Here is a 26,079-nt window from a genome sequence, read left to right as displayed (position 1 = left end):
CCTGAAAGGTAGAAAACCCTTTTTTCCTTTATGATGTTCTGAAATCTACTGTGACTACAAGTGTTGAGGGCGGCAAGGGGCAGTGCCCTAGGAATTACCATGGTGATGAGGCTCACAGCACCAGCAAGTCAGGATTTACAGCCTCACTTCTGAGAGACCTGGACCCAGTGCTGATGTTCAGAGAGGCACTTAGTTGTGAAGATCTACAAACACTCTTCTGTAAGTTTCAGTGAAGCATAATGAGAAGAAAATACACTTTCAAGGATTCCTTTTTCCAGAATGTGAGTGCATATCTTTGAAAAGTGAGACTATTTATAAAGGCTGATGTTTTTTTAAGTCAACAGTTTCTCATTTATATGACATCAAAGCTGTAATGTGTGAGAACTCCTTTAAGAAATGTATATTCTAAAGATGTCATTTAAGAGAAATATTTGCTTCCTGTTTCCTTGGGTACACAAGTCTCTACTTGCCAAAACAGAATGCCAAAAATGCAAGTAGCTTACAAATACAAAACTAGGAGATGAAACAAATTGCTACAAGAATCCTGAATAGATAGATTCATATCTTCACAATGAGTAACTTGCTGCATAGAATTGGCTGTTATTTCTATTTTTGGGGGGCTCTAAGAGCAGAAGACATCAAACTTAGGAAGAACTCAATATTGTGACTTAGTCAAGTGACAATGCACAAAACAGAACCAAGTGATCATAAAGAAAGAGCTGGAAGTCAGCTTAAATAAAACAACAGGAATGCTAAATCTCCTTTTTAGTGGGACCCCTATTGAGCCCCATAAAATAGATTATTTCTTTCTGTTACTGAAATGCCAGTTTGAATTAAGTCTCCTTAGCTCTGAGATCTGAATATCTATAATGGGAAACGCAGTTCCTCTTTCCAAGACATGAAGATTTCTGAATGTGATTTCAGTGTGGAGGAAAACTCTTTTCTATTAACACACTTTCTTGTGTTTTGAATCTACCCGATCCTCTTGAAAAATAATTAGCAAAAAAAGTAACTGTTGGAGGAAAAACCTGGAAAAAAAAAATCTGAAGTAGCACAAATTGTCAGGAGTTTTAAAGGAATGAATGAATATAAAATTGAGTGTCCTAAATTTGGATGTCATCCTCTTCTGTAAGTATTATGGCCTGAAATGTTCCAATAATTTTATGTATACTTCTTTTTGAACTATTGGCAAAGCATTTCACCCACTAAAGTATTTCTTCCTTAAAAAAAAAAAAAAAAAAAAAAAAAGCAAACAAACAAAAAAAACCCACAAAACCACCAAATTTAGGGAAAGAAAAATAGCACAATAACATACAGTGTTTATCTTTAGCAATAGTGCTTTGGATTAGTTGCATGGGTTTGCATTGCTGGTGGTGGCCTGGTTCATGGAGATGCTCCCAGATTCTGTGTGCTCTGCAGCAGGAATGGCTTCTTGTCCCTCTGTGCCCAAAATGCTACTCTTGTTTCAAATAGAAGACACCAAAATGATTGCAGTTTTTTCCACCACTCAAAAAGACGAAATTTTGGTCTTATTTGGAAAGGAAATTTCTGAATTGCTGTAGCTTTCTGTGAGATCTGTATTAAGTGTGAGGCTCTGAATGTATCATGATTCTCAACAAAAGTCCTTCTATACTGCCAAAAGAAAGGCTTAAAATTGTCTTATTCTCTCTCTATTTATTTTTTTCTCTCTGAGCAGAAGACAGCTTCCCCATGGTCATAAAATATTGATCAAAAATTCTTCATTCATTAACAAGACTGTGTCTATCCTTGAAAAAAAAAAAAAAACTAGTGGAAGAGGAGCAAGGATGGATTTTTGCAACCTGCATTATACATTGTTTTAGCATTAACATTATTAGCATGAGTTTTTAATGGTCACAGTTTTAATTTAGATGAAATTACTATCATAAATACATATAGTATGGCAATGCAAATAAATGGCAGTTTTTATTTGAAACTAACTGAAAATATGTTTGTTTAACCTGATTTGAATGACCCACATGAAGATAACATCCAGCCTACATATGCAGGTCTGCCTTTTTTTTTTTCCCCTGCCTTTCAGGTATTAGAAGTGTTATAATTGATAATCACATAGAAGTGCTGCTATTAGCGTTGATGGCAGAATGCAGAATTAAATGACAAAACACTACAGACTCATTATTTGTTCTTTCCATAGGGACTGATGATTCAAGAAAGTGTGCACATGTCCACCACATATCCTTGGCTTTGACCATTTTTCAGTGCATTTTTTTTTAGGTCTCTAAGCAAAGTTAAGATACCAAACTATCCTTAATTAATCAACTTACCAAATAAATGAGGACCTTCAGCTAGAGAAAATCCATCCGTGGTAGCTAGCTGGGGATGTCCTATTAAATTCATTTCAGATCCCATTTATTCTTCAGTTCAGGAAGAATATAATTAAGAAGACAGTTTGAAAGGAGATCCTGAAAGATATAAACCAAGAAGGATATTTAAACAAGGTAATTCATTTTTTGTACCTGTGGCAAGGCAGGATCAAGGAGGTTGTTTCAATATTTACTGTAACAAACTTTGGATTGAAGATACAATATCTAGTTCAGCCTTCAAATAAAATGCTACATCTAGTTTGTTTTTTCCTTGCTGTGCTGTACCTTATTGGCTATCCTTCTGCTGTTCAATTAAAACCACTGGCAGTTTATGCTCAGTTTTATTCAGATATTCACAGATTGAAGCACTGAGCTGACCTGCTAAGGGCAATGCTGCCCAGACCCTCTCCCAGGGAATGGTAGTTGCTTCCATTATTTTTTTTCATCACTCTTTCATCATTTCCTTGTTTTCACTTACTGAGAAAGTGCAAGCTTATGGTTTAGGTCAGAAGACTCCAAGTCACGAAACTTGAGTTTAATTTCCAGTGACTGGTTCTTTATCTTGCCTTCAGTAATTACTGCCTAAAGAAGATAAATGGTGGCAAAAACAAAAAGCAAATCCTTGCTCTAAAAACCGGGCTAGCTCACCTGCTTTCTCAAGCAGCCATACAACTTTCTCACTCGGGGAAGCTGAGAGATGCTTGTGCCTGCTCACTGGCAGGCTTTCCTAGTCATCAAACACAGCTGCCACCTCCTGAGATTGCCAGTAGTGCTGAACCCAGAAAAACAGCAGGGTTTTCTCCCTTTCACTCCAACCACTAGGCTGTTAGGAGGTGAGAGGCCTACCAGTGCCTCTTGGTCAGGTTGGGGCTACAGCGATAGCAGCACCACAGTCAGCAGGAAATTATGCCAAGAGTCTCCTGTGCCCAAGTCTGGCCAGTTTGGGTGGAGCAAGAATGGGGTTGTGCTCATTCATGTGCGGGATGGAACAGCTCAAGGTTACATGTGGGGCAGGACTGTCAGCAGTCAGAGAACACACACAGGACGCCTCATAGGTTCCAATGCCTCAATGCAGACACCAAAAAGATTCTATCTTAATTCTTTCTTTGATTTCATTCCCGTGGGACTGTTCCTGAGTCTGTGTTTCCACTCACTGAAGCTGCTTGAGAGTTAGAGCTTGCCCTGCTATGCACTGAGGGCTCAGCATGCTTCTCAAGCAGCAGTGAAGTCATCTGACAAAAACGTGAGTGCAGCAGGAGGCCCCAGAGCCCCACAGACTGGGAAGGAGCTTGTGAGACCAGCAAGCACGCTGTGTAATTATATTCAGATTTGTCCATAAGGATTCATTAAGTTCTTTCTTAACGTAAACAGAGGCCCTCTAATTAGACCGATGCATCTTAAATGTCTGCCCACAGATAATTTAAACAGTTTACTCAGAAATGTCAAAAGCTACTTGTGTCACAGACCAGATTCGGGTCCTGCAGCAAATAACATGTAAACACTCATTCTCAAATCTAGCACAGAAACAGTTTTGCAGCAGCAAAAAACTCCACGTATCTTGGGATGGGGCTTAGCAACCAGCCTAACCATCCTAGCAGGTTCACATCCACTTCCAGCCACGTCACTACCTCTGTCACGTTTTCTGGGGAAGGTTTCCATTGCCAAAACCCCTCAAGAAAAGGGGCTGTCCACTGAGGTTGCTAAGGGAAGTCAGCAGCAATACAGTAATTTTCTCATGAACTTCCCATGGCAGGCTCTAGGGAGGAAGGCTCCTCTTACAGCCCTGTCCTAAGGGTCCTGCAATTGGAGAGGAGAGCAGCAAAGTCAGGACTGGACAATTATAATAATGAAAAAAAAATGGAAAGCCATAGAGAAATGCCAAAATGAGGCATCTTCAGAGGAATTCTGAAGTTTTCTATGAATTTTCTTGCTAAAGAAGAGGCCATCTTCACCTTGCCTTCACATGCAAGCCCATCAGTAGTTTTCTTACTGCCCACAGGAGTGCAACCCATGCAGTTCAATGCAAGATTCTCTCTTTCCCTGCAACAAAACTTGAAGATTATGTTCTGTTATTACTGTTAAGCCTCATGTTTCCTCAGCAAACCTAGCTAGCTAACACTACTACAGCTGACAACAGCACTGGTATTGTGAATTCCTATATATTCACACAGAGTGTAGTACCTCATGTTCTTAGAGGATTTGGGGTGTTATATCAGGACATTTTAAAGACAGATCCCTGTGGCATTATTTACTGAGTATTTTGGTATACAGTTAAAATTTTTATGCACAGTTCCTTAGCTTGTATGCTATTTATCCTGTATCTGTCTAGTCTGTGCTGCATGTAAGGTAAGAAAGCTGCATGTTATACTCTAATGATATTTGCATTTTTACAGTCTCTTTGAACTATTCCTTTAAGACTATCCAATTATTCTTTTCTTAACATATCATTGAATAACATCACTCAAGACAGAGTTCCTAGGCTCTGTTATTCTTTACACACAGACACAAATGATGCCATTAACAGTGCTTCGTTCATTGTGATAAATCTGTGGCATATTTGCTACAACTTCCCTGTATGCTCAGACATTACTTTTTTTGTAACTTGTTTTGTAACTTCACCCCTCCTCCCACATTAATTTTGACCTAGGCAGATTCAATTCCAGTCAAATATTCATAAAGATTTTAGAGTTCCCATTTTTTTTATATATGTAAGTGCATATCTATCTACCTATCTATAATTTCCTTTAATATATTCAGCTGATGTAGACCATTTACTGGAATTCATGAAAGAAATTGATCATATCTTACTAGGACTTTTGTCATATATAAGGCTTGATCACCACTGAAAAGGCTAGAAATTTGTTTTTCCATTACATGTAGCTTTGCTATTGTAAATTTTCCTGAATGCCAAACTCTTCATTAAATACTGATTTATATTTTGCTTTAGAATGCTCCTAGCTACAACCTGCTGTGAACCTGGTAGATTTACCCAATTAATTTCATCAGTAATTCAAAAGCAGCAGCTAATGATTTTCAGCTTTCACATCACTTACACAATGAGATATTTAAGCACCACTTCTTCCACACTTCTTTCAGTTCTAGGAAATGGTACAGATAGGTCAGCATAAGTCAATGTCACAAAGCGCCACAGACCCAGAGGCAGACTTCTCCGCTTTCAAATAGCTGTTTCCATGATTTACACCATGCCATTAGCCACTTCTCAGCTTAATCCTCTGGGGCTATTCCTGTAGTTAAACAGCCATGGTCTCAGCTTGCTCCAACTCTCATGGAGCAACTTCAGAAGCATGGCACTGACAGGCAATACAGGGCCACTCAGCAGGCATACAAAGGTACATTACTTGCTGGTGACATGGTGGGGAGACATACAGAGCCATCTGCACCACCTGTGCACAGAACCTCTCAACAGAATTTTTGTTTTCCTAAGATAAGACATTTATTTGTTTTGGTGACATAAAACTATGTCATCACAGATTTTAGAGGCACTTCATGTCTATGAAGGGGGATCAGCAACCACTCTCTTAATTCAGATTTCTTTATCAGTCCAAAACCTCAACTATCTTACCACACTTAACCAATGTTCCATCATGATGTGTAACCAAAAAAAATCATCAGATGAGGGAAAAGCTGAAATAAGGGCAATAAGTGCATAGGAAATCAATACTGTTCTCCAAAATAGAGCCCTTAAAGAGAAATGAAGAGGCATGAAACAAGTAATGAAGCTCTTTGTTTCAAATTATTACTTTAGATAAGCTTATTCAAAAACTATTTGCTCCACCTTTTGAGATTATTTTCACAGGGCAAAATAAGACAGTAAAGAAAAAGCTCAGTATATATGCAGCAAAACATATACTCAGTTTCTTGAACTTATCTTCACCAATTATGTATGAAGAGCTCTGAATTACATAATTTTAGCACACATCGAAACAGTCAATACATGGTTATGCATTTGATGTTTAAGTGAGAAATTTGAGATTTATACGGTGAAAGAACAACAAATACGTGTATGCATGTTTATTTGGCCTTCTTATGAGAGGTGCTGCTGAGTGTATACAAATGTGTGTATGCACACACACATGCACACAGATGTGGGTCTTTCAGTTTTATTGTGTACTCTTATCAATGAACTGCCTCTTTGCCTTCTATCATCAATACAAAAACTTCCCCTGGCTTCTGTGTTAGCAAAACCAAGCCTCTCTGTGGAGTAATTACAGTTAAAATTGACTGGGCTCACTGAAAGTAAAAAGCACCATAGACTCATCCTTTCAGCTAAAGCAAAAATATGTTTGATCATCAGAAAACCTCCTTAAAACTCTAATTACCTTCAGAAGATTGACTTTATCTGTTTCAGTATCTCAGTCAAGGAAGCTATGTCAAAGTACCGGCAAAAAATTTCACAAATATTAGTAAAACTTTTCCTTCTTTCTGCCCTGTAATAATTTTCCTATTCTTTACACATGTGGCCACCAGTTCTCAGAGAAGTTTCAGTTAATCCATGGCCTGATTCGAACACTGTTAACATCAATGGAAAGGTTCCCATCTAGATCACAAGCTTTTGATCTTGCCTCGTAGCCTTTTTATAGAATATTCAACACAAAGCCTCGCTTTTATGAAAGTCTTTCTATGTGCCTGCCTGTTCTCTTTAAAGTATATCAAAGACATGAAAGCATGAGGAAGATTCACACTCCTCGCTTCTAGCCTTTCACTGCCAGATCACCATGGCATGCATGGCACCATGGGCAGCTATGCAGCAACTGACGCAGAACATAAGCAACAATATGAGCAAGTTTTAGAAATGCGTTTGGTTGAAATTTACTCTGTGTGGCTGTCTGCTTTTAGTATGATGTTCAAATTCAAAGGAATTAAAGAGATACAGCGCACAGATAAAACACGAGATATTCATACTGCTTATTTTGAAGGGACAAATCACAAGTAGAAGTGAAAGCTCAGCCAAAAGACTTGATGCCATTTCTGAACGTAGGCAGGTTGACTTCAAAGAGTGGGGCACTTCGGTCTGGCTCTGGGCTGAACTGAACACCATTCCTTTGCACTTTTCCTTTCTCCAGCACCTTTTTCCTGTCTCAGCAGCCATGCTTCCTTTCCCATCCTGTTTTTGAGCTCCCATATAGCCAACTGGGGGCTCTGAGCTCTCTGTAACATGAGCAACAACAGTAAAAATAAGAAATGTATGTCAAATGTGTGCCACTCTTGCAGTATTTTGAAGGCATAAGGCTAGCAGGAGCATTCAAAGTAAACTGACATTTTCTTAAATTTAAAGATTTTAACAGTAGTCACTTGAAATGCAAAACTCCTTTTTGCTTATGCTAGTTATAAGTGCTGAAGTTCTGGACTTCAGAAGATGCACCCGGTATCTATACACAAATCTGTCTAAATGAGAAATTATATAAAATGAATATAACTACTCCTTTAGATCATCCTATGTAGATTATTCCCATTTTTCCATTAATCAATTCTTTTCCATTTCTTAAAATGAAAAAAAAAAAAAAAAAGCAAACAAATCAGTGCAATCAAAGCTGAGGCACATAATTAACGAGATTGTGTTATTTCAGGAAAGATGCAGTGTCAAAGTTAAGCTCTTTTTTCAACCAACACAAAGGCACTAAAGGCAGCTTTCTAATGACAAATTCCAACCATGTCGGTTTTTTTTTATGATCTCAACTTTTTTTTTCCCCCCCAAGGGGAATATCTGTTGTTGCATCAGTTCTATAGACAAAGTTACTTCTCCTCTTGTTATTCTTTTAAAATTCCTTCTATCCTGACCGAGAATTCATTAACATCCTCTAAGTAATTCTAGTGAGAAAATTGCTTTTATGCTGTGCAACATAAGAGCAAGATATAGCAATGTAAGAAGTTACTACTTACTGTCCTTTTCTGCAATATCGTGGATGGCAGGATGTAAGACAGTTCTGCAGTCAGTTCAGTATCCTAACGATTCTCACACAGGAACATTTTTGTTTTGTTTTTAGGTTTAGCAGAAGCCTGTAGTGATAACACAATGAATCAAAGCTTGGGCTCATTGGCTCTGTGCCCTAATGGACAAGGATTACTCATTAACAATTCTTTCTTTGCAAAACTCTCTAAACACAGGCTGTATTAAAACATTTTGAATCCCAGCTTGTCCATCAGCTCAGAGATCTGAGATGCTCATTAATACTCTGGCTTCATGTGTGGGGGAGGCTGGCTCAAAAAGTGCAGAGATAGTACCACGCTGTTAATTGTAATACTTTTCTTGCACACATAAATTTTTATGACAATCTCAGCATCCTTTCCTTTTCCAGTCAAGGAGTTCAGATGGCATTCCAAGTTATGTATCTGATTTTCAAGTATTTCTGGTATATTTACACTTTAGAGGGCAATTGAACATTTCAGAGCATGATACCAAATACTGAAAAAGCAGAATGGGCTGTGAGTTACAACATTCCAGGGATCATGAGACGTTAAAGTTCAGTTCCCAGATTTGGCACATTTTCTAACAAACTGCATCATTTTGATTCTAGCTCATCCCATAAAGCTTTGGGAATGCAGCTGAGATCCTTAACTTTAAACCTAGTTGTTTCTTGCACCCTTTTGTGCACAAATGGAAGAATGTAGTCCTGGGAGATGGTGAAACACATCCTGGGTGCACTGTACGTGAAGATGCTAATCTCTTACTACTGACAGAAAGGTAGCCTTGAACAATTACATCCTCACTTACCTAGTAAGGAAATTGAAAGTAAAGAGCAGCGAAGCCAGGCTGTTCTGTTACAACATGGCATCCACATAATTAGGGTAATAATACCTTGTTCTGTATTGATGACATATCCTCTGGGGATGAGTTGATTTGGCAGTGGAATTGAGGCAAATTTCAGCCAGGAAGGACAAATGGCAGCACCGCTTATGGGAAATGAGTTTGTGTCTCCCACACTGTAGTTGTTCTCTCTCCTCGTCCTTTTCATATTTGCACTGTCTGATTAAGAGTGCGTGCACACAAGCTGTGCCTCCTACTCCAGGAGACAGGCATTGGACAACAAACACAACACTTTCTGGGAGAAAGGTGACGGTTGCCTGCCCTGAAGTTATCAACAGCAATATTCCCTTCTTCTCTCCAAGTTGAAATAAATAAATTAGAAAAGCTGTATTCATCCTCCAGCTTCCGTCAAGGAAAATGGAACTGTCTTTCTCTTTAAAACGTAATAAATGGTCTTTCTCATGATCTTCTTGTAGGTTCACCTGATAGCCAAACACACATGGTCTGACAGGTTTCTGATGGGATCAGTGCCATAAAGCTTCTGCAGGACACCACTGTTTTCAGGGGTTTGTGCCCACAATTCCTTCTAGCAGACACTGGCTGCATGATAAATAGACTAGCTGTCTTTGCTGATTCCCTGAAAGTCATCACCACTGTAAATGATGAGATTTCCATTTCACAAATTTATTCTCAGAAGCATTTTCAGTGCTGGCAAAGAAGATAATTCTTCCAAAACAATTCTGCCCAAAGGAAGCAGGTGGTCTCGCACAAAACATGCCAACATCCCATCTGACAATTTCCAGTAAGTACACACTCTGGTGGTGCCTAGGAAACACATGCAAAAAGAACTCTTCAGTCAACCTGAGGCCAGTAATAGGGTTTTGTCAGTTACCAGGTGAAGCAACAGAAGCTGCATGAAGATATCTCACAAATACCATATTATGTCTCACACTGTATTATGTCTCGTCTATTGACTAATTCTGAAGACCTTAAATTGGGTCTTCCAGCTTTCAGCCCCTTGCAGGATCAGTCCTAGGTATTTAATAGCACAGCTCAATTGATATTTAAAGTCCCTAGAAACAAACCTTCAGTAAAGGCTCTTCCTCCAAAAGCATTTTTCTCTGCATGGATGTTGTTCTTCAGATAGAAAAGAGTGTACAAAAGAAGGAAGCAGAATTTAATACCTCCATTCACCAAAGAATTTATTACATTAAAGTGTCTTTAATTTTCATCCAGTAATAAAAGACAAAGTGGCAAACTTGTGCTTTGTCCACTAATCAGTACTTCTGATACATTATTGAAAAAAAAACAAGAAAAAATCCACATGATCAGAAGAGGTGTTGCCTATAGCAATGACATGTGGCATTACTAGATCAAGCCAGCTGTCCAGTGTGGAGTCCCCAGTAAAAAAAGACAGGGAGCTGTTGGAGAGGGTCCAGCGGAGGGCCATGAAGATGATCAGGGGACTGGAACACCTTCCCTGTTAAGACAGGCTGAGGGAGCTGGACTCGTTCAGCCTGGAGAAAAGAAGGCTGCGGGGTGACCTCATTGCAGCCTTTCAGTACCTAAAGAGAGGCTATAGAGGGGAGGGGAATCAACTCTTTGAAAGGGTAGAAAACTGCAGGACAAGGGAAAATGGTTTTAAGTTGAGGGAGGGGAGATTTAGGTTGGATGTTGAGGGGAAATTCTGTACAGAGAGAGTGGTGAGGTGCTGGAACAGGCTGCCCAGAGAGGTTGTGGATGCCCATCCCTGGAGGTGTTCAAGGCCAGACTGGATCGGGCCCTAGGCATCCTGGTCTAGTATGAAATGGGGAGGTTGGTGGCCCTGCCTGTGGCAGGGGGGTGGAGATTCATGATCCTTGAGGTCCCTTCCAACCCTGTGATTCTGTGATTCTGTGATTCTGTTCATATTTTACTGTGGCTGACATGAAAATGAAAATAGAATGGAAAGGGTTTAGAGCAAATCAAATGTCTTCTATAGCGCTGTAAGAGATATCTACAGGGGAGAAAAGTGGGAGTTAAATGGTTCAAATCCAGTTCCCACAGATAGAAAGTCTTTTCTAAAGAGCCTACCCAAGCCACACCTCCACAAAAGCCATTGGTAAAAATCTGTAAAGTGTTTCTGATTTGGTTATAAATAATGGTCTATCCACTGAATACAGAGTCACCTGCACCTCCTCTTGCATCCTTGCAGCACTGTATATTTACAGCTGCTGCACAGAAGGCACAAGTCACTTACAGTGCTTTGGCTCACAGTCTGTCTCATTGGATTGGTCATTACATACTCTTGGGCACTCTCAGAAATACCACTGTTCACCAGTCTAATGAAAAGAAAGCACTTCATTTCTTGAAGAATGGCCAAAATTATCACCAGCTTACAATAAATTTTATCACGGAAAGATAATTATGTAATCTTAATAGATAAGGGTGCTTCTGAATGGGCAAAAAAATAGGAAAAGAATGGGGTACAAAGTTTCAGTGAGTTAACTCCAATAACTTTACATCGTTCTTTTCCCTCCTGTATTTCAAAGGCAGAAGATTAGCTCCAGTGTTAAGATCAGTTTCATTTATAGAGTAAATCTTTCACTAATCTGAGCCACTTATTTATAAGTTACTCTCTGATTATTTGGTTTCTGGACACAGCAGAATTTGCTCAACAATTCTATGATCTGCACTGATGTAATCCAACATTTTGCCTTTATCACTCACATATTTAAAGTAGAGTCATGAAGCATAACAGCAAGGGAGGAATTCCTCTCTGATGGTAGACAGTTAATAGTTAGCCAGTGTGCTCTAGCAGGAGCACATATGTAATTAATGTGATACCATCTTGCAACTGACCTGCTGCAATGGAAATGCTGACCATATGTGGAATCAGAAACACTGTCAGATAGTGGACTTCAGTGTTTGGAACTTGGTCTACCTCCCTCTAGCTGACTTCATCTGGAATTTAGAATGTGTTTTGCTATGAATAAGTTTTATGGTTATGCAACATCAGATTCTCTCATTGGTTTTAAATCTTAAGTAAGGCACTGATGTTATATACTTTTCCCCCATTCTCTTCTTTCCTGCTAGGGGTTACAAGTTTAAAAGTTACTAGAGGAATCACAGCTTTAAGTCAAAAGTGTTAGTACAGTATCAGCTGATAAGAAGTCCTGCTACCGGCCTTGGGGTAAATATACACTTTATTCTTTCATTTTTTTTTCCTCTTGATATTTTGATGTTATACAGTAAGATAGTAATTGAGTGCAATTAGGGTTAGTCTTCATTTATGTAAATATTTGGAGAGAGAAAAATATTATGAAATGTTGATCTGTTCCAGTAAATGAATGCACTACCCTTTCATTAATAAATAGTTCTTCTAAACTGAATGTCAAAGGTGATGAGCGAAGTATCATTAATAAGTAAATATTAGAATATTTTAGTGATCTTTTTTTTTTTAGTTTCTGCCTGAAATGCACTAAGGAAATTCCTTCTGCAAACATTTAAACTCCTGCTTGCTTTTAATAATGTATTTTGCATCAAAGGAAAGATGTTTAGGACTGGTTCAGCAATTGACAAGAAACTGATTCTTTCAGGATAGGAGAGAACATTGCAGATTATATGAATGGATTGTAGAAGCCATAGATCTTTGGAGGTATAGGAGGAGCCTCCACCAATGTAGCTTGGCAAATCAGAGTCACTACTGGCCTTTTAAGTAGCTCATTGCTCTGTTTTGAACCTTTTCTCCTAAAAGAGATACTACCTTGCTCTGAGGCACAAAAATGATTGCTCTCACTGCTTGTTGATAGGGAGGGCAGAACAGGTGCTGCACTCCAGATGATACCCACATGCAGGGGCACAGCTTCATCCTGTTCCAAGATTCCAGGACCACTGAGAGTACAGGGGAGCCATCACACACTCAGTAACTATAGAAAGCTCATTGTCTTTTCAGGGAAAGAGGAAGCATTAGATTTGGCTATGAAAAGTCAAGTAGAGTTCAGTTTGGAAGAGGCTGCATTCTTCATTCTGCAAGGAAGATCTTTATGTGTCAGGGAAGAACAAGGCTGCTTCAATAGGAAAAGAAGTCAGGAGCCAAAGATAGCCCCACTGACAATGCACAGTCCCACAGCACCTGAGCAAGGCCCAGGTGCTGTAGCAACAGAACCAAAGAAAGTCGGTGGCAAATCAAGCCCACTGCACATCTAGAGATCAGTGAAGATCAATAGGAGCAGAAGGCAAGGCTAGACACAGGTCTAGAGATACACTACCTGCAGAATCATTATGAGGTTCACCCAGGAGGCGGAGCAGAGGCAGGACAGAAGACGATGCAGGCTACATCTCATATCCACAGCAAGCCTGGATAGAAGACATCATATACAGCCTTAACTTAGCTCAGGCCAGGACTGAAGGCCCAGGCTTGAGACTGACCACTGACAGGGTCCAGCTGAGGAAAGTCAGGGCCATCAAGACCTCTCAGTGCCCTCAGTCTCCTGGTGTATAATTGCCCTCAGAGCCATTGCTGGTTTTGAAAACTGCTTGCTCCTTGTTCCTTACCAAATGTAGGAACAGTGGTGACCAACTTTAGATACTTGCAGCAGGCAAGAGGAACAGCAGCAAGACCAAACCCAATGTTCAAATTCTGCTGTAAAGACTGAGATGAAAATCCATTGTCACAAGTTCAGCTGAAGTGATTCATGACTCCACCTGCTTAAGAAAAACAAAAGGGGCTGAAAATTAGACTATTTTGGATCTTGTATGTAGCTGCAATATTGTCAAACTCAGAGAAGTAAGAAAATATATCATATTAGATTACTCCCCTCTGAATTCTAACAGAGGCATCCATGAATGTGTTCGTAGAGTCCTTCCCACCCCAGCAGGAGATTTTGTTGGGGTGACACTTAGAGGGAAATATTGGTGATGGTTGGATGGTTGGACTGGATGATCTTAGAGGGCTTTGCTAACATTGGAGATTCTATGATTCTATGACTGATGAAACTGAAGCACTGCTATTAGGTACATTCCAGCAAAGAGATTTTTGGCCACAACTTTCCCAGAGCAACAGTTTCCCTTGCCACAGAGGTGCACAGAAGTGTAAACAAAGCATGAGGTACAGTCATAGTACCCTACTCTGCCACACATTAGGTGCACATTAATCTGGGGGAACATTAGATATACATGGTTATATCGGGTGCAGTAGAGAGCAAGTGAATGGGCAAGTGTGCGTGTGTTGGGAGCTAAGAAACACAGGGGTGAAATGGAGAAGATAAGAGCAAACATAGACAGCTGGGCAGAGGATCCTAACTCCATGCACCAAGGCCCAGGTCACTGACCATCCCATTGACAGCCACCTGAAAACAGCAGGTACTGAGGAGAGAAGGAAATCTGGAGGGCAAATAAAGGTGTGGAAGTTGAAGAAAAGTATGTTAGACAGTAGGTCTTGGGAGAATTGAGGGATTCCGTTTGTTTTTTCCTTTCTTCCTTTATCTTCAGTTTACATCTTACCATTCTGAAAACAAATTACTTCCCTTTATGGAAGAAAGAAATTAAATGCAATAATAATTTTATTAAATTTAAACAATGCAGATAAGGAAATGCAGATGTTACTTATCTCATTGCATTATTAAGTTGGGCACACTGTGCAGAAGATCTTTTTATATCAGAACCTGATCTCTCCATTCTTTTTGTTCAAAATTGGGTTATATCCCAAAATATGAATATTTGCATTGGCAGTTCCCTCATTTATTTCTAATCTCACTTGGCAAATGCATTTCATTTTCCCATCTCACATTGCAACGGAAACAGTATAACAAAAACAGGTTATCTAGAGAACAGTTACAGAGTAGATTATTTGCCTGAGAAATTTGTCTAATTCTCCTTCTGCCTTTGGGCTGAAAAAACTTTTACAAGGAAGAGAATCTTACAAATTTGTGACTTCTAGGGTTTTCTCTGTTTCTATAAATAAACGTGTAGGGCTGAGACAATATAGGTGAAAATGTGGAAAAATCAGTTCAAAGCATGAGTACTGTTCCACCTCTATAGTGACTCCTCAAAAATACAGAGCCACATTAGAGGTTTCTATCCTTTTCCTCAAGGTTTCCACAAAATCGCCTTAAGCTGGGCAGTGCATGTGGTCTCACTCTCTCCACTGACAAGCCTTTTCCCAAAGCTGGTCCTTTTCCCAGGAAGTGGAGTTGCCTGCCCAGAAGATGAACTCTGTTCATACATGCAGCAGCCTCTCCTCAGCAGCTAACCCATGCTGGAATAAGTCCTTAGATGCCTGTAAGATTGGCCTCAGCGTTCCAATCAGCCTACTTTAGATATATTTGCATTTTTTTGGGCATATATACCAGTTACCGTAACAGCAGATAGATAAAGGTTACTGTTACAGAAATAGTGGCTGTTCTTGGAATAATGGCTGGAATTAAAGTAACAAATTAAATTTCAGTGAAAATTTAAAACATAACAGAACAAACTATCAATAACTGAGGAGCTGCTGTTTTGGTCATCATGGGGACTACAGCTGAGTCTTAGCTGCAGAGACTTGCATGTGAAAGATTTTTGGCTGAAGGATTTGTGTGTTCATATGTGCAGGTGCTGGTATATCTACTCAAAGGAAACAGAATCTGAGACTATGATTGACAAATAAATTAACACCACTGACATCTGAGGGACAAATAATGTGGCCTGTCCTTTTCCCAGTACTTTCCCCTGTAGTAGTTGCTGATGATAATAAGAGAAGCAGAAGCTCATAAGTGCATCAAAGGTACCAAATGCTAGAGCAACAGTACGCTGTTTAGATAAAAATGAAGTTGTTCTAAAGGTGCTGTTCTAAAATTGTTAAACTGATAACTTCCCACATGTCATGCTTGCTCACATAAACACAACAAGAATTTGTGTGAGTTTCCTCCCAGAGGACATGGAAAATTATTCTGTGCAGATAGACACGTAACTGTATTTCAGATTGGATGCTTTATTAACAGCAGCCATTAAATATACATCTTGCAAAATAAAAGACTGATGGAGGAAAAATAAATCCTTGTAGCAAGATCTTTTTTTAAGAACAGAAAGTGTTTTTCTCTTGAATACGTGATGTCAATTTGGAAATACACATAAACCCTGAAGCAGCATTTGCTTAGCTGCATATCCAACTCATTGCAGAGAGGGCCAAGGAAGAGCATACATAGCTCTTACCATTTTCAATTTAGTCTAAGAAGATAACTCAGAATCAGAAAACAGCAGAGAACTGCTGTTTTCCAGGTGGGAGAACGACTATTCAAGTCAGTAAGGAGCACCTTGAACTACGCAAGATCTTAAAGTCACTGCTATAGCACAATACCTTCTATATTCAGGAAGTTCAATTGGAAAAGCATCAGTCCTTTAATATTTTGGCAAAATATAGGAACAACCAGGCCTGTTGTAAAGTTGATATAAATATGAGATTTACCAGATATATGCCTTTCCTCTGACATTAAAGATCACACAAAAATAAATTTCCCAAGGAATATAATTAATAAATATTGGAGACTTTATTAAGTGGTAGCAAACACACACACACACACAAAAATCACTGATGCTGAAGATCAGTTCAACTTGCAACTGAGAGAACTGTATTTTACATATCAGATACTTTCTAAAGCTCTTTTAAAACTATTCTAGTGGATGCTTATTTTCTCAGTTTAATCATTGACTTGTTGCTTAACCTGTCTTTTCACTCAGGTCTTTAAAAGTCAACAGATAATAATACGAAATAAATAAAACCTTTGTCACTCATTCCTACATCGTTTTATGTAACTCTCCTAAATACGAGTTGCAACAGAAACCTTTGAACAGCATGCCAGTAAAATGGGCTGTATTGCAAAGAAGCTGATAAAGTCTAATTTGGAATATTGTCAATTTATTCCAGGAATTTGAGTGTCTGTAACCAGGCATTTTAAGCTTCTGCAATTTTGTAAGTCTTTGTTTTGTAAATGATATTGTTCCGTATTTCTTCAAGTGGAAAAGCTTGATCTATTAGGGCCAAAATAACTCTTCTTTTTCGAGGCTGCCAGCAGAACTGGGCAGGCAGAATGATTTCCGTAACAGGAATGTCAGCCAGAAGGCGCTAAAGTGAAATGTGACCTCGACTGCCCTTACACCTGACCTTGGATTACTTCAAAGGAATAACTGAGGTGTGAAAAAATGCTTTTTCTGTACTCACCCTTGACCCCTTTACTTAATATCCCAACATAACAATATTTTAGCAATCACCTACTAGTTTTGGAAGTGAATTAAGCAAATTAAGAAATTAAGATGCCTCCAGTATTTTTTCCTTTAGAAGACAGATACTCACTCAGTTCCTGCTGAAAAAATTAGCTGCTCCCTAATGCAGCTACAGGGGAAAAACAACAGAAATTACACATATGCTGCAGGGCTCCTGTCTCACTGGGATCATGGAGACAGGATGTGATGATTCACACTACTGGAACATTGCTTTAGATGGATACATGCTCTTTAGCAGAGGCAGAAGAGCACAGGGAGAAGATGGAGTTGCCCTCTATGTGACAGCAGCAGGAATGAGGGAACTCCGCCTTGGGATGGAAGGTGAGCCAGCGTGGAGCTTGTAAAGTATGGACTGGAAGCAGGCCAATGTTGTGGCTATCTTTTCTAGATCGATGAGAAAGAAGTATATGAGACCTTCTCTGTTCAGCTAGAAGAAGTCTCTTGCATTCAGCCCCTGGTCGTCATGAAGGATTTTAATAACATTAATGGGTCCTGCTGTCACTGGAGGAACACAGCCTTGCACCAGGGTAGCATCCTTTGCCCTTTGTAGGATTTGCTTCAAAGAATCTCATGGGAACATGACCCTGGAGAGAAGAGTGATCTGGAGGAACTGTTTGATAATCAGAAGTCATCTCCTCCATGCTCCAGAAAAGTCCATTGTAAAAAGCAGGAAATTTAGCAAAGGCAGCAAGAGACCTATCTGGATGAACAAGGAGCTCCTGATTTAATCAAAAATAAAAAAAGAAACTTACAACTGGTGGAGGAAGAGTGTAGGGTGAGCCATTAGGAATACAGAGCATGCAAAGACTGTAGAGAAAGGGTTAATAAAGCTAAAGCCCACCTGACATTACATCTGGTAACAGATGTGAAAGGCGGTAAGAAAGGCTTCTACAGGTATATCAGGATCGTAATAATCTTCTATAGTGAGAAGGCTCTCTTGCTGTACAATAGGAGACCCTCACTTTAGCAAACCTTTCAGCACTGTATCCCCAAACATCAATGGAGAGGTGGATAGAAAACTGAAAGAAAAAAGGTTTTGAGGTCAGCAGCATGAAGCCCAGCTGTACAGCATTCATTACTGGTTCAATATCTGGATTTAACTGCATTAAGGATATGGATGATTGGAGAATCATAGAATCATAGAATCATAGAATCACTAAGGTTGGAAAAGACCTAAAAGATCACCCAGTCCAACCGTTCACCTATTCCCAATAGCTCCCACTAAACCATGTCCCTCAACGCAACATCCAGCCTTTCCTTGAACACCCCCAGGGTCGGTGATTCCACCACCTCCCTGGGCAGTCCATTCCAGTGCCTGACCACCCTTTCTGAAAAGTAATACTTCCTCAATACACCCCCAACAACTTTGCAGAAGGTCTAGAACTGGAGGAGTGGTTGATACACAGAGTGACCATGTTGCCATTCAGAGTGTCTTTGGCAAGTGAGAGAAATGACCTAAAAGAAATATTGCAAAGTTCATTGTAGGGAAATCCATGTCCTACACATGGGGAGGAATAACCCTGTGTACCAGTACAGAATGGGGGCTGAAAAACAGCTTAGCAGAGAAGGCCATGAGTGTCTTGGTGGACAAACTGAAGATGATCAAGCAGCATGCCCTCACAAAGAAGGCCAACAGGTCAAAGGAGCTGAATCCTCCTGTTTGCTCAGCCCTGGAGAGACTTATATGGAGTGCTAGGGCCAGTTCTGGGCTTCCCAGTGCAGGTAGGACACAGACTTAGTGGAGCAAGCCTAATGAAGAGCCATTAAGATGTTTAAGGTGTTGAAGCACGATATGTGATGAAAGGCTGAGAAAGCTGGGACTGTTTCAGTTTGGAGAAGATAAAGCTTGGGGGGGATCACATTAAGGTGTATGAATACATGAAGGAGGGAAGTAAAGAAGATGGAGTCAGACTCTTAAAAATATTCAGTTACAGTCTGTTATGTTTTAACCTGGCAAGCAGTTAAGCATCACACAGCTGTTCGCTCATCACTTCCCTTACCCAGATGGATGGGGGAGAGAACTGAGAAAAAAAACAAACACATTTTCAACATTGTTTTTCTCCTAAATCCATAACATTGCATCATACCAACCACTATGAAGAAAATTAACTGTCCCAGCCAAAACTAGGACACAGGAAAAGAGGTAACAGGTACTGACTGAAATTCAGGGAAAAATATTTAACTTAAAAAAAAAAAGAAAAAAAAGAAAAAAAAAGAAAGAAATTGTTTCATTGTGAGAAGAGTCAAAAACTGGAACAGTTCGCTCAGAGAAGGTGTAATCTCCATCTTTGGTGATACTCAAAACTCAACGGGGTGTGGTGCCGGGGTTTGTGTTTTACCTTACCCTGCTTTAGCGGAGAATTTGTACTAGGTGATGTCTAGAGCTCCCTTCCAGCCTTAATTTTTCGATGATGCAGTAAGAAATTAGGTGTTTTAGAATAACCAAATTAATCAGGGCCCATTTCAGTAAGTCACTAGCTACAGAAATCCATCTTTCTGAATAAAACTAATGTAAAAAAATAAATGAAAGTATTACTCACGGACTTGGGAGTACACCGTGTGCTGAAACTCCAACTCTGCCCAAATTTGGCAGCTTAGATGGTCTTTAGTTATTTTGTAATTATTTTCAGGGATGGACTAATGAAAAATATTAAGAAGGAAAAACTGTGCTCTCTAAAATGATTTGTACTAAACAATCCTTCTGAGGAAATCTACATGCGTAGTCTGTTGGGCTGGAGGGGTTTGCTGTCCTTCAGCTGTTGCAACAGTATGATAGCTCAAGAAAAAAACTGTGGGTCTTGAGCATAAAATATGCCTTGTCCTGTAAGAGCCAAACATTGACAGATGCCAGAGAACAACCCGTTAGCAAACTTCTCCCATGTTCCTTTTTGAAGAATCAAATTCTTTTGTAAAATTCTGGGGAAGTCTTTTTCAACAGTTGGTTTGAACCAATGCCATTCCTTCACTGAAAAATATATAACTGCCGAAGACCTACTGCTGGATAACCCTCCCTCTTGAGCTACAGCACGTGAGAGCCAGCTGATCAGTGGGCAACTTGCCCTTACTCCTGCCCTCCTCATACTGCAATCTGTGGGGACCCCACAATGTTAAGAAAGAGCATATCCCATCCCAGGGCTAGCTAAAATAATCCATTCCAATGGGAACACAAACACATTGCTCTCATCACAGAATCACAGAATCACAGATTGGCCAGGGTTGGAAGGGATCTCAAGGATCATGAATCTCCAACCCCCCTGCCACATGCAGGGCCACCAACCTCCCCATTTCATACTAGACCAGGCTGCCCAGTGCCCCATCCAATCTCGCCTTGAACACCTCCAGGGATGGGCATCCACAACCTCTCTGGGCAGCCTGTTCCAGCACCTCACCACTCTCTCTGTAAAGAATTTCTCCTCGACATCCAACCTAAATCTCCCCTCCCTCAACTTAAAACCATTTCCCCTTTTCTTGCTGTTATCAACCCTTTCAAAGAATCGACTCCCCTCCTGTTTATAGGCTCCCTTTAGGTACTGAAAGGCTGCAATGAGGTTACCCTGCAGCCTTCTTTTCTCCATCCACAAGCAGACAGCCTAGCTATGGCCCAAGAGCACTGAGTTGGATCAGGAGCACTGGAGAAAATGGAGGCTTAACTCTATGAACAGCAAAGGAGAGAGAAGGAGCTAGCTGTGGGCTGCTCCTTCTCAAAAGTAAATATAACAGCACTGGGCGTGGGACAGCTTTAAACTGGTCACAATTATTAATGAAGCTGGGACAGAGGTTGGCACTAGTACAAATATTAATGAAGTATGCAGAAAAGGACTTGGAAACAGCAGCTGTTTCTCATGCTTGTATAGTTCCTGTAACCACTTTAGCCAGCAGGGGTAGGGGACAGAGATCCTGACTGCAGCTTTCCTCCCGGTTTTGTCAGCAACTTTGCTCTCCAGCTCTGTCCAAGGGTGATGTTTCCCTTAATGCAGAGCAGACGTGCAGGGCAGGCCAGGGCGGCCTTGGCCTTTGGCCACCCAGAGTAACACTTCAGCGCCACAGCTGCACTGCCACTGGAGCAGGAACTTCAACACCAAATGTCCCTCTTTCCAGTAAAAGATAAGGAAAGGAAAAACAAAGAAAAAAAAAAAAGGAAAAGGAAAAATATATAAAAATAAAATTTGCTAAAAATAAAATTCTTGTTGTTACTGACTGTGCTGGTCCAGGGTCTTGTGTATCATACCATGAGCTAGCAAGGGTTGGGAGGAACCACTCGTGAAAACAAGAAAACATACAGTAAAGATGAGGTCCAGCACAAACACAGCTATTCTTCTCTGTGCTGTGCCCACTGCTATGTGAAGTGTATCCTGTAGCCAGTATAGAGCAACAGGAACCAGGGAGTGAACTGTGCAGGACAGAGGATATTGCATTCCCTTGCTAAGGGAAAACCTACCTTCTGGGGCTCTCTAAGCGGCTTCTGCCTGCCCCATACAGCTGTGTTGTAGCGCGGGAGTAACGATAGGCACACCAGTGTTGATTGTGCTGCTCTTTTTCTTCTTAAAGCTCATGTTCTTCTCTTCTAAATTCGGGTTACCCTTTGGTACTATAATTTCCCCTTACCCATCATGAGTCAGGAGGGACTCATAAACTACTTCTAAGCTGTGTAAATTTCTATCAGTACAAACTACTGATCACTGCCAAGAAATAGACTGAGTGTCTCAGGACATGCAGACTTTTTTTTTATTACATACGCAGGGAAATAGAAGGGAACAAGCAGATAGGATCAAAGTCCTCTCCCTAAAGCAAGAGAAAGCCTCACTGCCCTTATCTCGATCACAGCATCAGCAAGTTTCTCTGACTAATTCCTTTGCCATTCATTACTCCTATGCCCAGCAGACAAAAAACACCTGGCACAGTGCTGATGATGACTACCACCAGTTCCTGAGAGGACGACTATTTTTATTGGCTGCCTTAAATATTTACCATTTTCATGAAAGTTTTTCTTTTTCTGAAGTTGGTGCTCCAAAGAAAAAAAAACAAAAAACAAAAACAAACTTTGAGCTAAGAGAGATGTATTTTTCATGAGTTCCAATTTTTGCCTAACACTTATTTACCAAAGCAGCCGTAATCTGCTCAAAGAAACTCTAAATTTTTTGTGTAGGTAGAACTACAGAGCCTAACACAAGGAGAAAAGTAGATGCCAATTTCCTATACCACAATTCTGAGCTCTGGCTCTGTTGAGCAGATAAATCCAGTTGTAGATGAACAAACATAGTCTGTTGACTGCTGCAGATATACTGAATGAGAGGTTAAATGAGTCAAGCTTTTATTATGATGAAGGCTTAAAATATCCAAATGGTATGCTCTCAGGAAAAGCGTGTTGGCTCTCATTTTATTTCCAAGATATTTCAGCATGAAAGAAAACAAATGTTACTGCATTTCTTACACGAATTCCTTTCTTTCCTCATATAATTCTGCATATAAAAGAGCTCTAAGAATAGTAAGCATTATAACTCCTAAAATCCAAAAAGTTTGAGATAAGAAAGGATATTTTTTGCTGTCACTCCTAAACGTTGTTATCAACTGGGTGTTTAGATGTAACTGTTGTTGGTATGTGTGTAATTGAAAGCGCTTTTACAAAGCCTACCAGACTTCTGTATATACATACGGATCTATATGGTGTAAGTAGTGTTATCTGTACCACATAGACATTCAGATGGCATAAGAATGGGGAGTTCTGAATCTCTCCATTTATTTATTCCTGATCTAATGGGATTTAAACTTTGAAGGAGATTGCTGAACTTTGAGACTGTGCAGGATATCAGGTCTTGAGCCATCTTGTAGGCTTCAAACTCAAAAATCTGCAAAAATTCGATTTTTGTGTCCGGGATTCGAATGCTGAATTCTGGTCCTTCCTCACCCCTCTGTCTGCACTGGCTCTCAGCTACAACTTGCATTAACTTGCATTCATTTTTTCTCTTTTTCCCTTTCTGCTTTTTCACTGCTCACTCCTCTCTCTTAAAATACAAATAGTTAAATAGAACTGTTCTAATTATCATCTTTAAAGGAAAATGGGAAGTAATTCTTTTTGCTTGTTTTTTTACAAAATTTTTATTTAAAAAATCCTCAACATTACGACTAAACTCAAAGATAACTATCTGACATCAGGAGTCAATTAGAATTACTCGCGTGACACAATTTGCGTAACCTTGAATTAATTTTTGTTGTGCTCCTTTCAAATTAATTATGTTACACACATGAGACTCCTCCTGGCACTTTGTTAACATCTGGATCCCTTTGTTATGTATTTTACCCAGAAGTCTGCATGCTTTTTTGGACCAAGTGATTATTTCCCTGGATAAGTTTCTACTGAGGTGAATTTTGATTGTTTCTCTCATTATTTTTTCCCTTCTCACTACTGGGAAAAATTAATTTAACTCTTACGTAAACATAAGAGGAGTATTAAGTACTATTAAACTTCTGCTAGTTGTACTTGGAAAAAAGGTGCCAAGGAATTATAACTGCAGCTTTGTTAAGAAAGGCCAGTGGTTGGTTTGAACAACCTGCACAAAGTCTTGCTGTCCTACTTTTTCTTCTCAGATTTAAATTCTTATTCTGTGGCCTATTTTTATCATTTCACATTGATGAGAGATGGATGATACGAAGCCTGATGGAGATCTCTTTTCCAGTACAAATCAAATTTTTCTCCCATCTACAACCAGAAAATGTTTTTCAACTCAAACACTGTGTGTATGAGTTCTAGCTTATGTTGGGAAACATGAAGAAGTTGTTTTTGACACAGAGACAGAAAAATATGCAAATAATGCAGTTACTGGAGTTTAATCAGTATCCCTCCTTTGGGTCATTCTCATCCATTAGCTTAGAGCTATGACGTTTTAGGAGTCAGGTTGGGTTGTGCCAATAGTTTCCTATATTCCTTAACTGTTTCATATTCTAACAAATTTTAAGAAGACATTTTTAGAAGAAACAACTTCAGTGATTGCACTCTCAGATCCTGCAAGGAATCACTATTGAAGCAAGTTGCAGATAAAGAGATTCAGGATCCTGGAAGCCTGTTTAATCCCAATACACTGGCTTCATTCTCAGACATACGGTAGTATGGAAGCCACCAAATAGATCAAACACTTGATTAACTGTCAAAGATTTCCAGGAAAGAAAAGTGACTTCCAAGTAGTGTTGCTGTTTACATTTTAGGCAATTTAAAACAGTTGAAAAAGAAAGGGAGAAAGCCCCACTATCCTACTGTGATTGCCTAGAGAAGCATTGTGGTCTGTAAATAACTTCAGCTTCTCAGATATTGTATTCTACCCCTGGCAGCAGATACACTTACAAAAGAATGAAAATACTTACTTAAGTGCAAAAGCCTGTTTAAAAAGTTTAAAATGGTTAAAAAGTTGTTAACCATTTCTTTCAAGGCATTTAATAATGCCCAACTGTCCACTGAAGTCAAACTACCACTGAATTAAATCAATGTAGTCTGTTTGTGGATGCAAAATGAGCTCCTCACTGTATTGTCACTTGGGACAGTTGTAATGCAGAAGTGTAAGAAATAGTAGTTGCATTAACCACAGAAGAAACACAACTCTCACATTTGGCTGTTTCTGAAATTGTCAGGATGCTTGTAGTTTTTCTCATAACAGAACATTCACTTTGTGTTCTTCTCAGTACAATGCTTAATCAGTACTTGAAAAATTACCATTATATGGTCTTCTCTTTACTAAGGCTGGCTGTCAGATTATTCTTAGATTCTTACATTAATTCCTTTCATAATACTATTTTCCATATGAACAGTTCCTGCAGTAACTATGCACATTCCACATGATTGAAAAAGGAGTTGTTTGGTTTGCCCATACGCAAAGAAGTGGCCCTCTCTCTTTCATAAGATGTGGTTGATGTTGCAAAAGAGTTTAACATCATCACATTCATCTGTTTTGATATTCTGGTGGGAACATCTGACCACTTCCTGCCACTCAAGTCCCCAGATGTTGATTATAACCTGCAAGAAGTCCAAGCTGAAGATTAAGATTTTGAGAAAATATTATATTCCGCCCTAATAAAATAAAGTTATAAAGATCGGGCTGTTGGGTTTTTTTTGGAGTGGTTTGTTAACAAACTGCATTGTGCCAAGGTAGGATTGCTCAGCACCACAACAATACCTGTATCATTAAATTATCAGTTAATACCAGTTTAAAATTCCTCAGTGAAGCCAAATTAGATGCGCCTTCATCTCACTTTGCTTTTTATCCACATATACTCTTGTAGATTGGATTTAGCTGGGTAGAAAAGGAACCAGAGACATCTGAAGAGAATTAGATAATTTCAGGTTCTCCCGTTTAGTTATGCTTGTAGGAAAGATAAATCATCCACAGATTGAAATGATTGTACAAATGTTCCACTCATGGCATTCGACTGTGCTTCAACAAAACAGTAAAATGAGTATTAGAGATGTTCTCACCTTGTGTGTATCACAGTGTCTGTATATGAGAACTGAAATATCACAAAGCACATTGAAGACTAGAGAGGATAGCTTTCATTTGAATTTAATGAGGCAGTAATAATAACGTAAGACAAATTAAATCATATCTTACTGAAATTCTCCATTCTGAAATGAATATTAATGTCATGATGAATGTGAGCCGCAGCATAATATGGCATGTTCCACTGTCTGATTCTAAAAATGGTTGAAAAAAAGCTAAAGCCACACTATGCTGTAAAATATATACC

At 39.5% G+C, this 26,079-nt stretch overlaps 1 protein-coding gene across 6 annotated transcripts in view; it reads right to left on the bottom strand.

Annotated features, from left to right (window-relative positions):
- Positions 1 to 9,279, bottom strand: part of NR1H4 (nuclear receptor subfamily 1 group H member 4) — a 40,391-nt gene extending 31,112 nt beyond the window's left edge. For 2 of the 6 annotated variants that reach the window (XM_048967249.1, XM_048967282.1), the window contains exons 1-2: positions 8,244 to 8,387; positions 2,304 to 2,441 (exon numbers count right to left, since the gene is read on the bottom strand). In XM_048967249.1, the coding sequence (XP_048823206.1) occupies positions 2,304 to 2,388 (85 nt within the window). In that variant the 5' untranslated portion in view covers positions 2,389 to 2,441; positions 8,244 to 8,387. The other 4 variants (XM_048967259.1, XM_048967275.1, XM_048967268.1 and 1 more) reach the window with 4 other exon arrangements.
- Between the last annotated feature and the right edge of the window lie 16,800 nt (positions 9,280 to 26,079).

Source organism: Lagopus muta, chromosome 1 (genome assembly GCF_023343835.1).
Source record: "Lagopus muta isolate bLagMut1 chromosome 1, bLagMut1 primary, whole genome shotgun sequence".
Classification (NCBI taxonomy): Eukaryota; Metazoa; Chordata; class Aves; order Galliformes; family Phasianidae; genus Lagopus; species Lagopus muta.
Note: the sequence above shows the minus strand (reverse complement) of the source record. Positions and strands in the feature narration are given on the sequence as shown.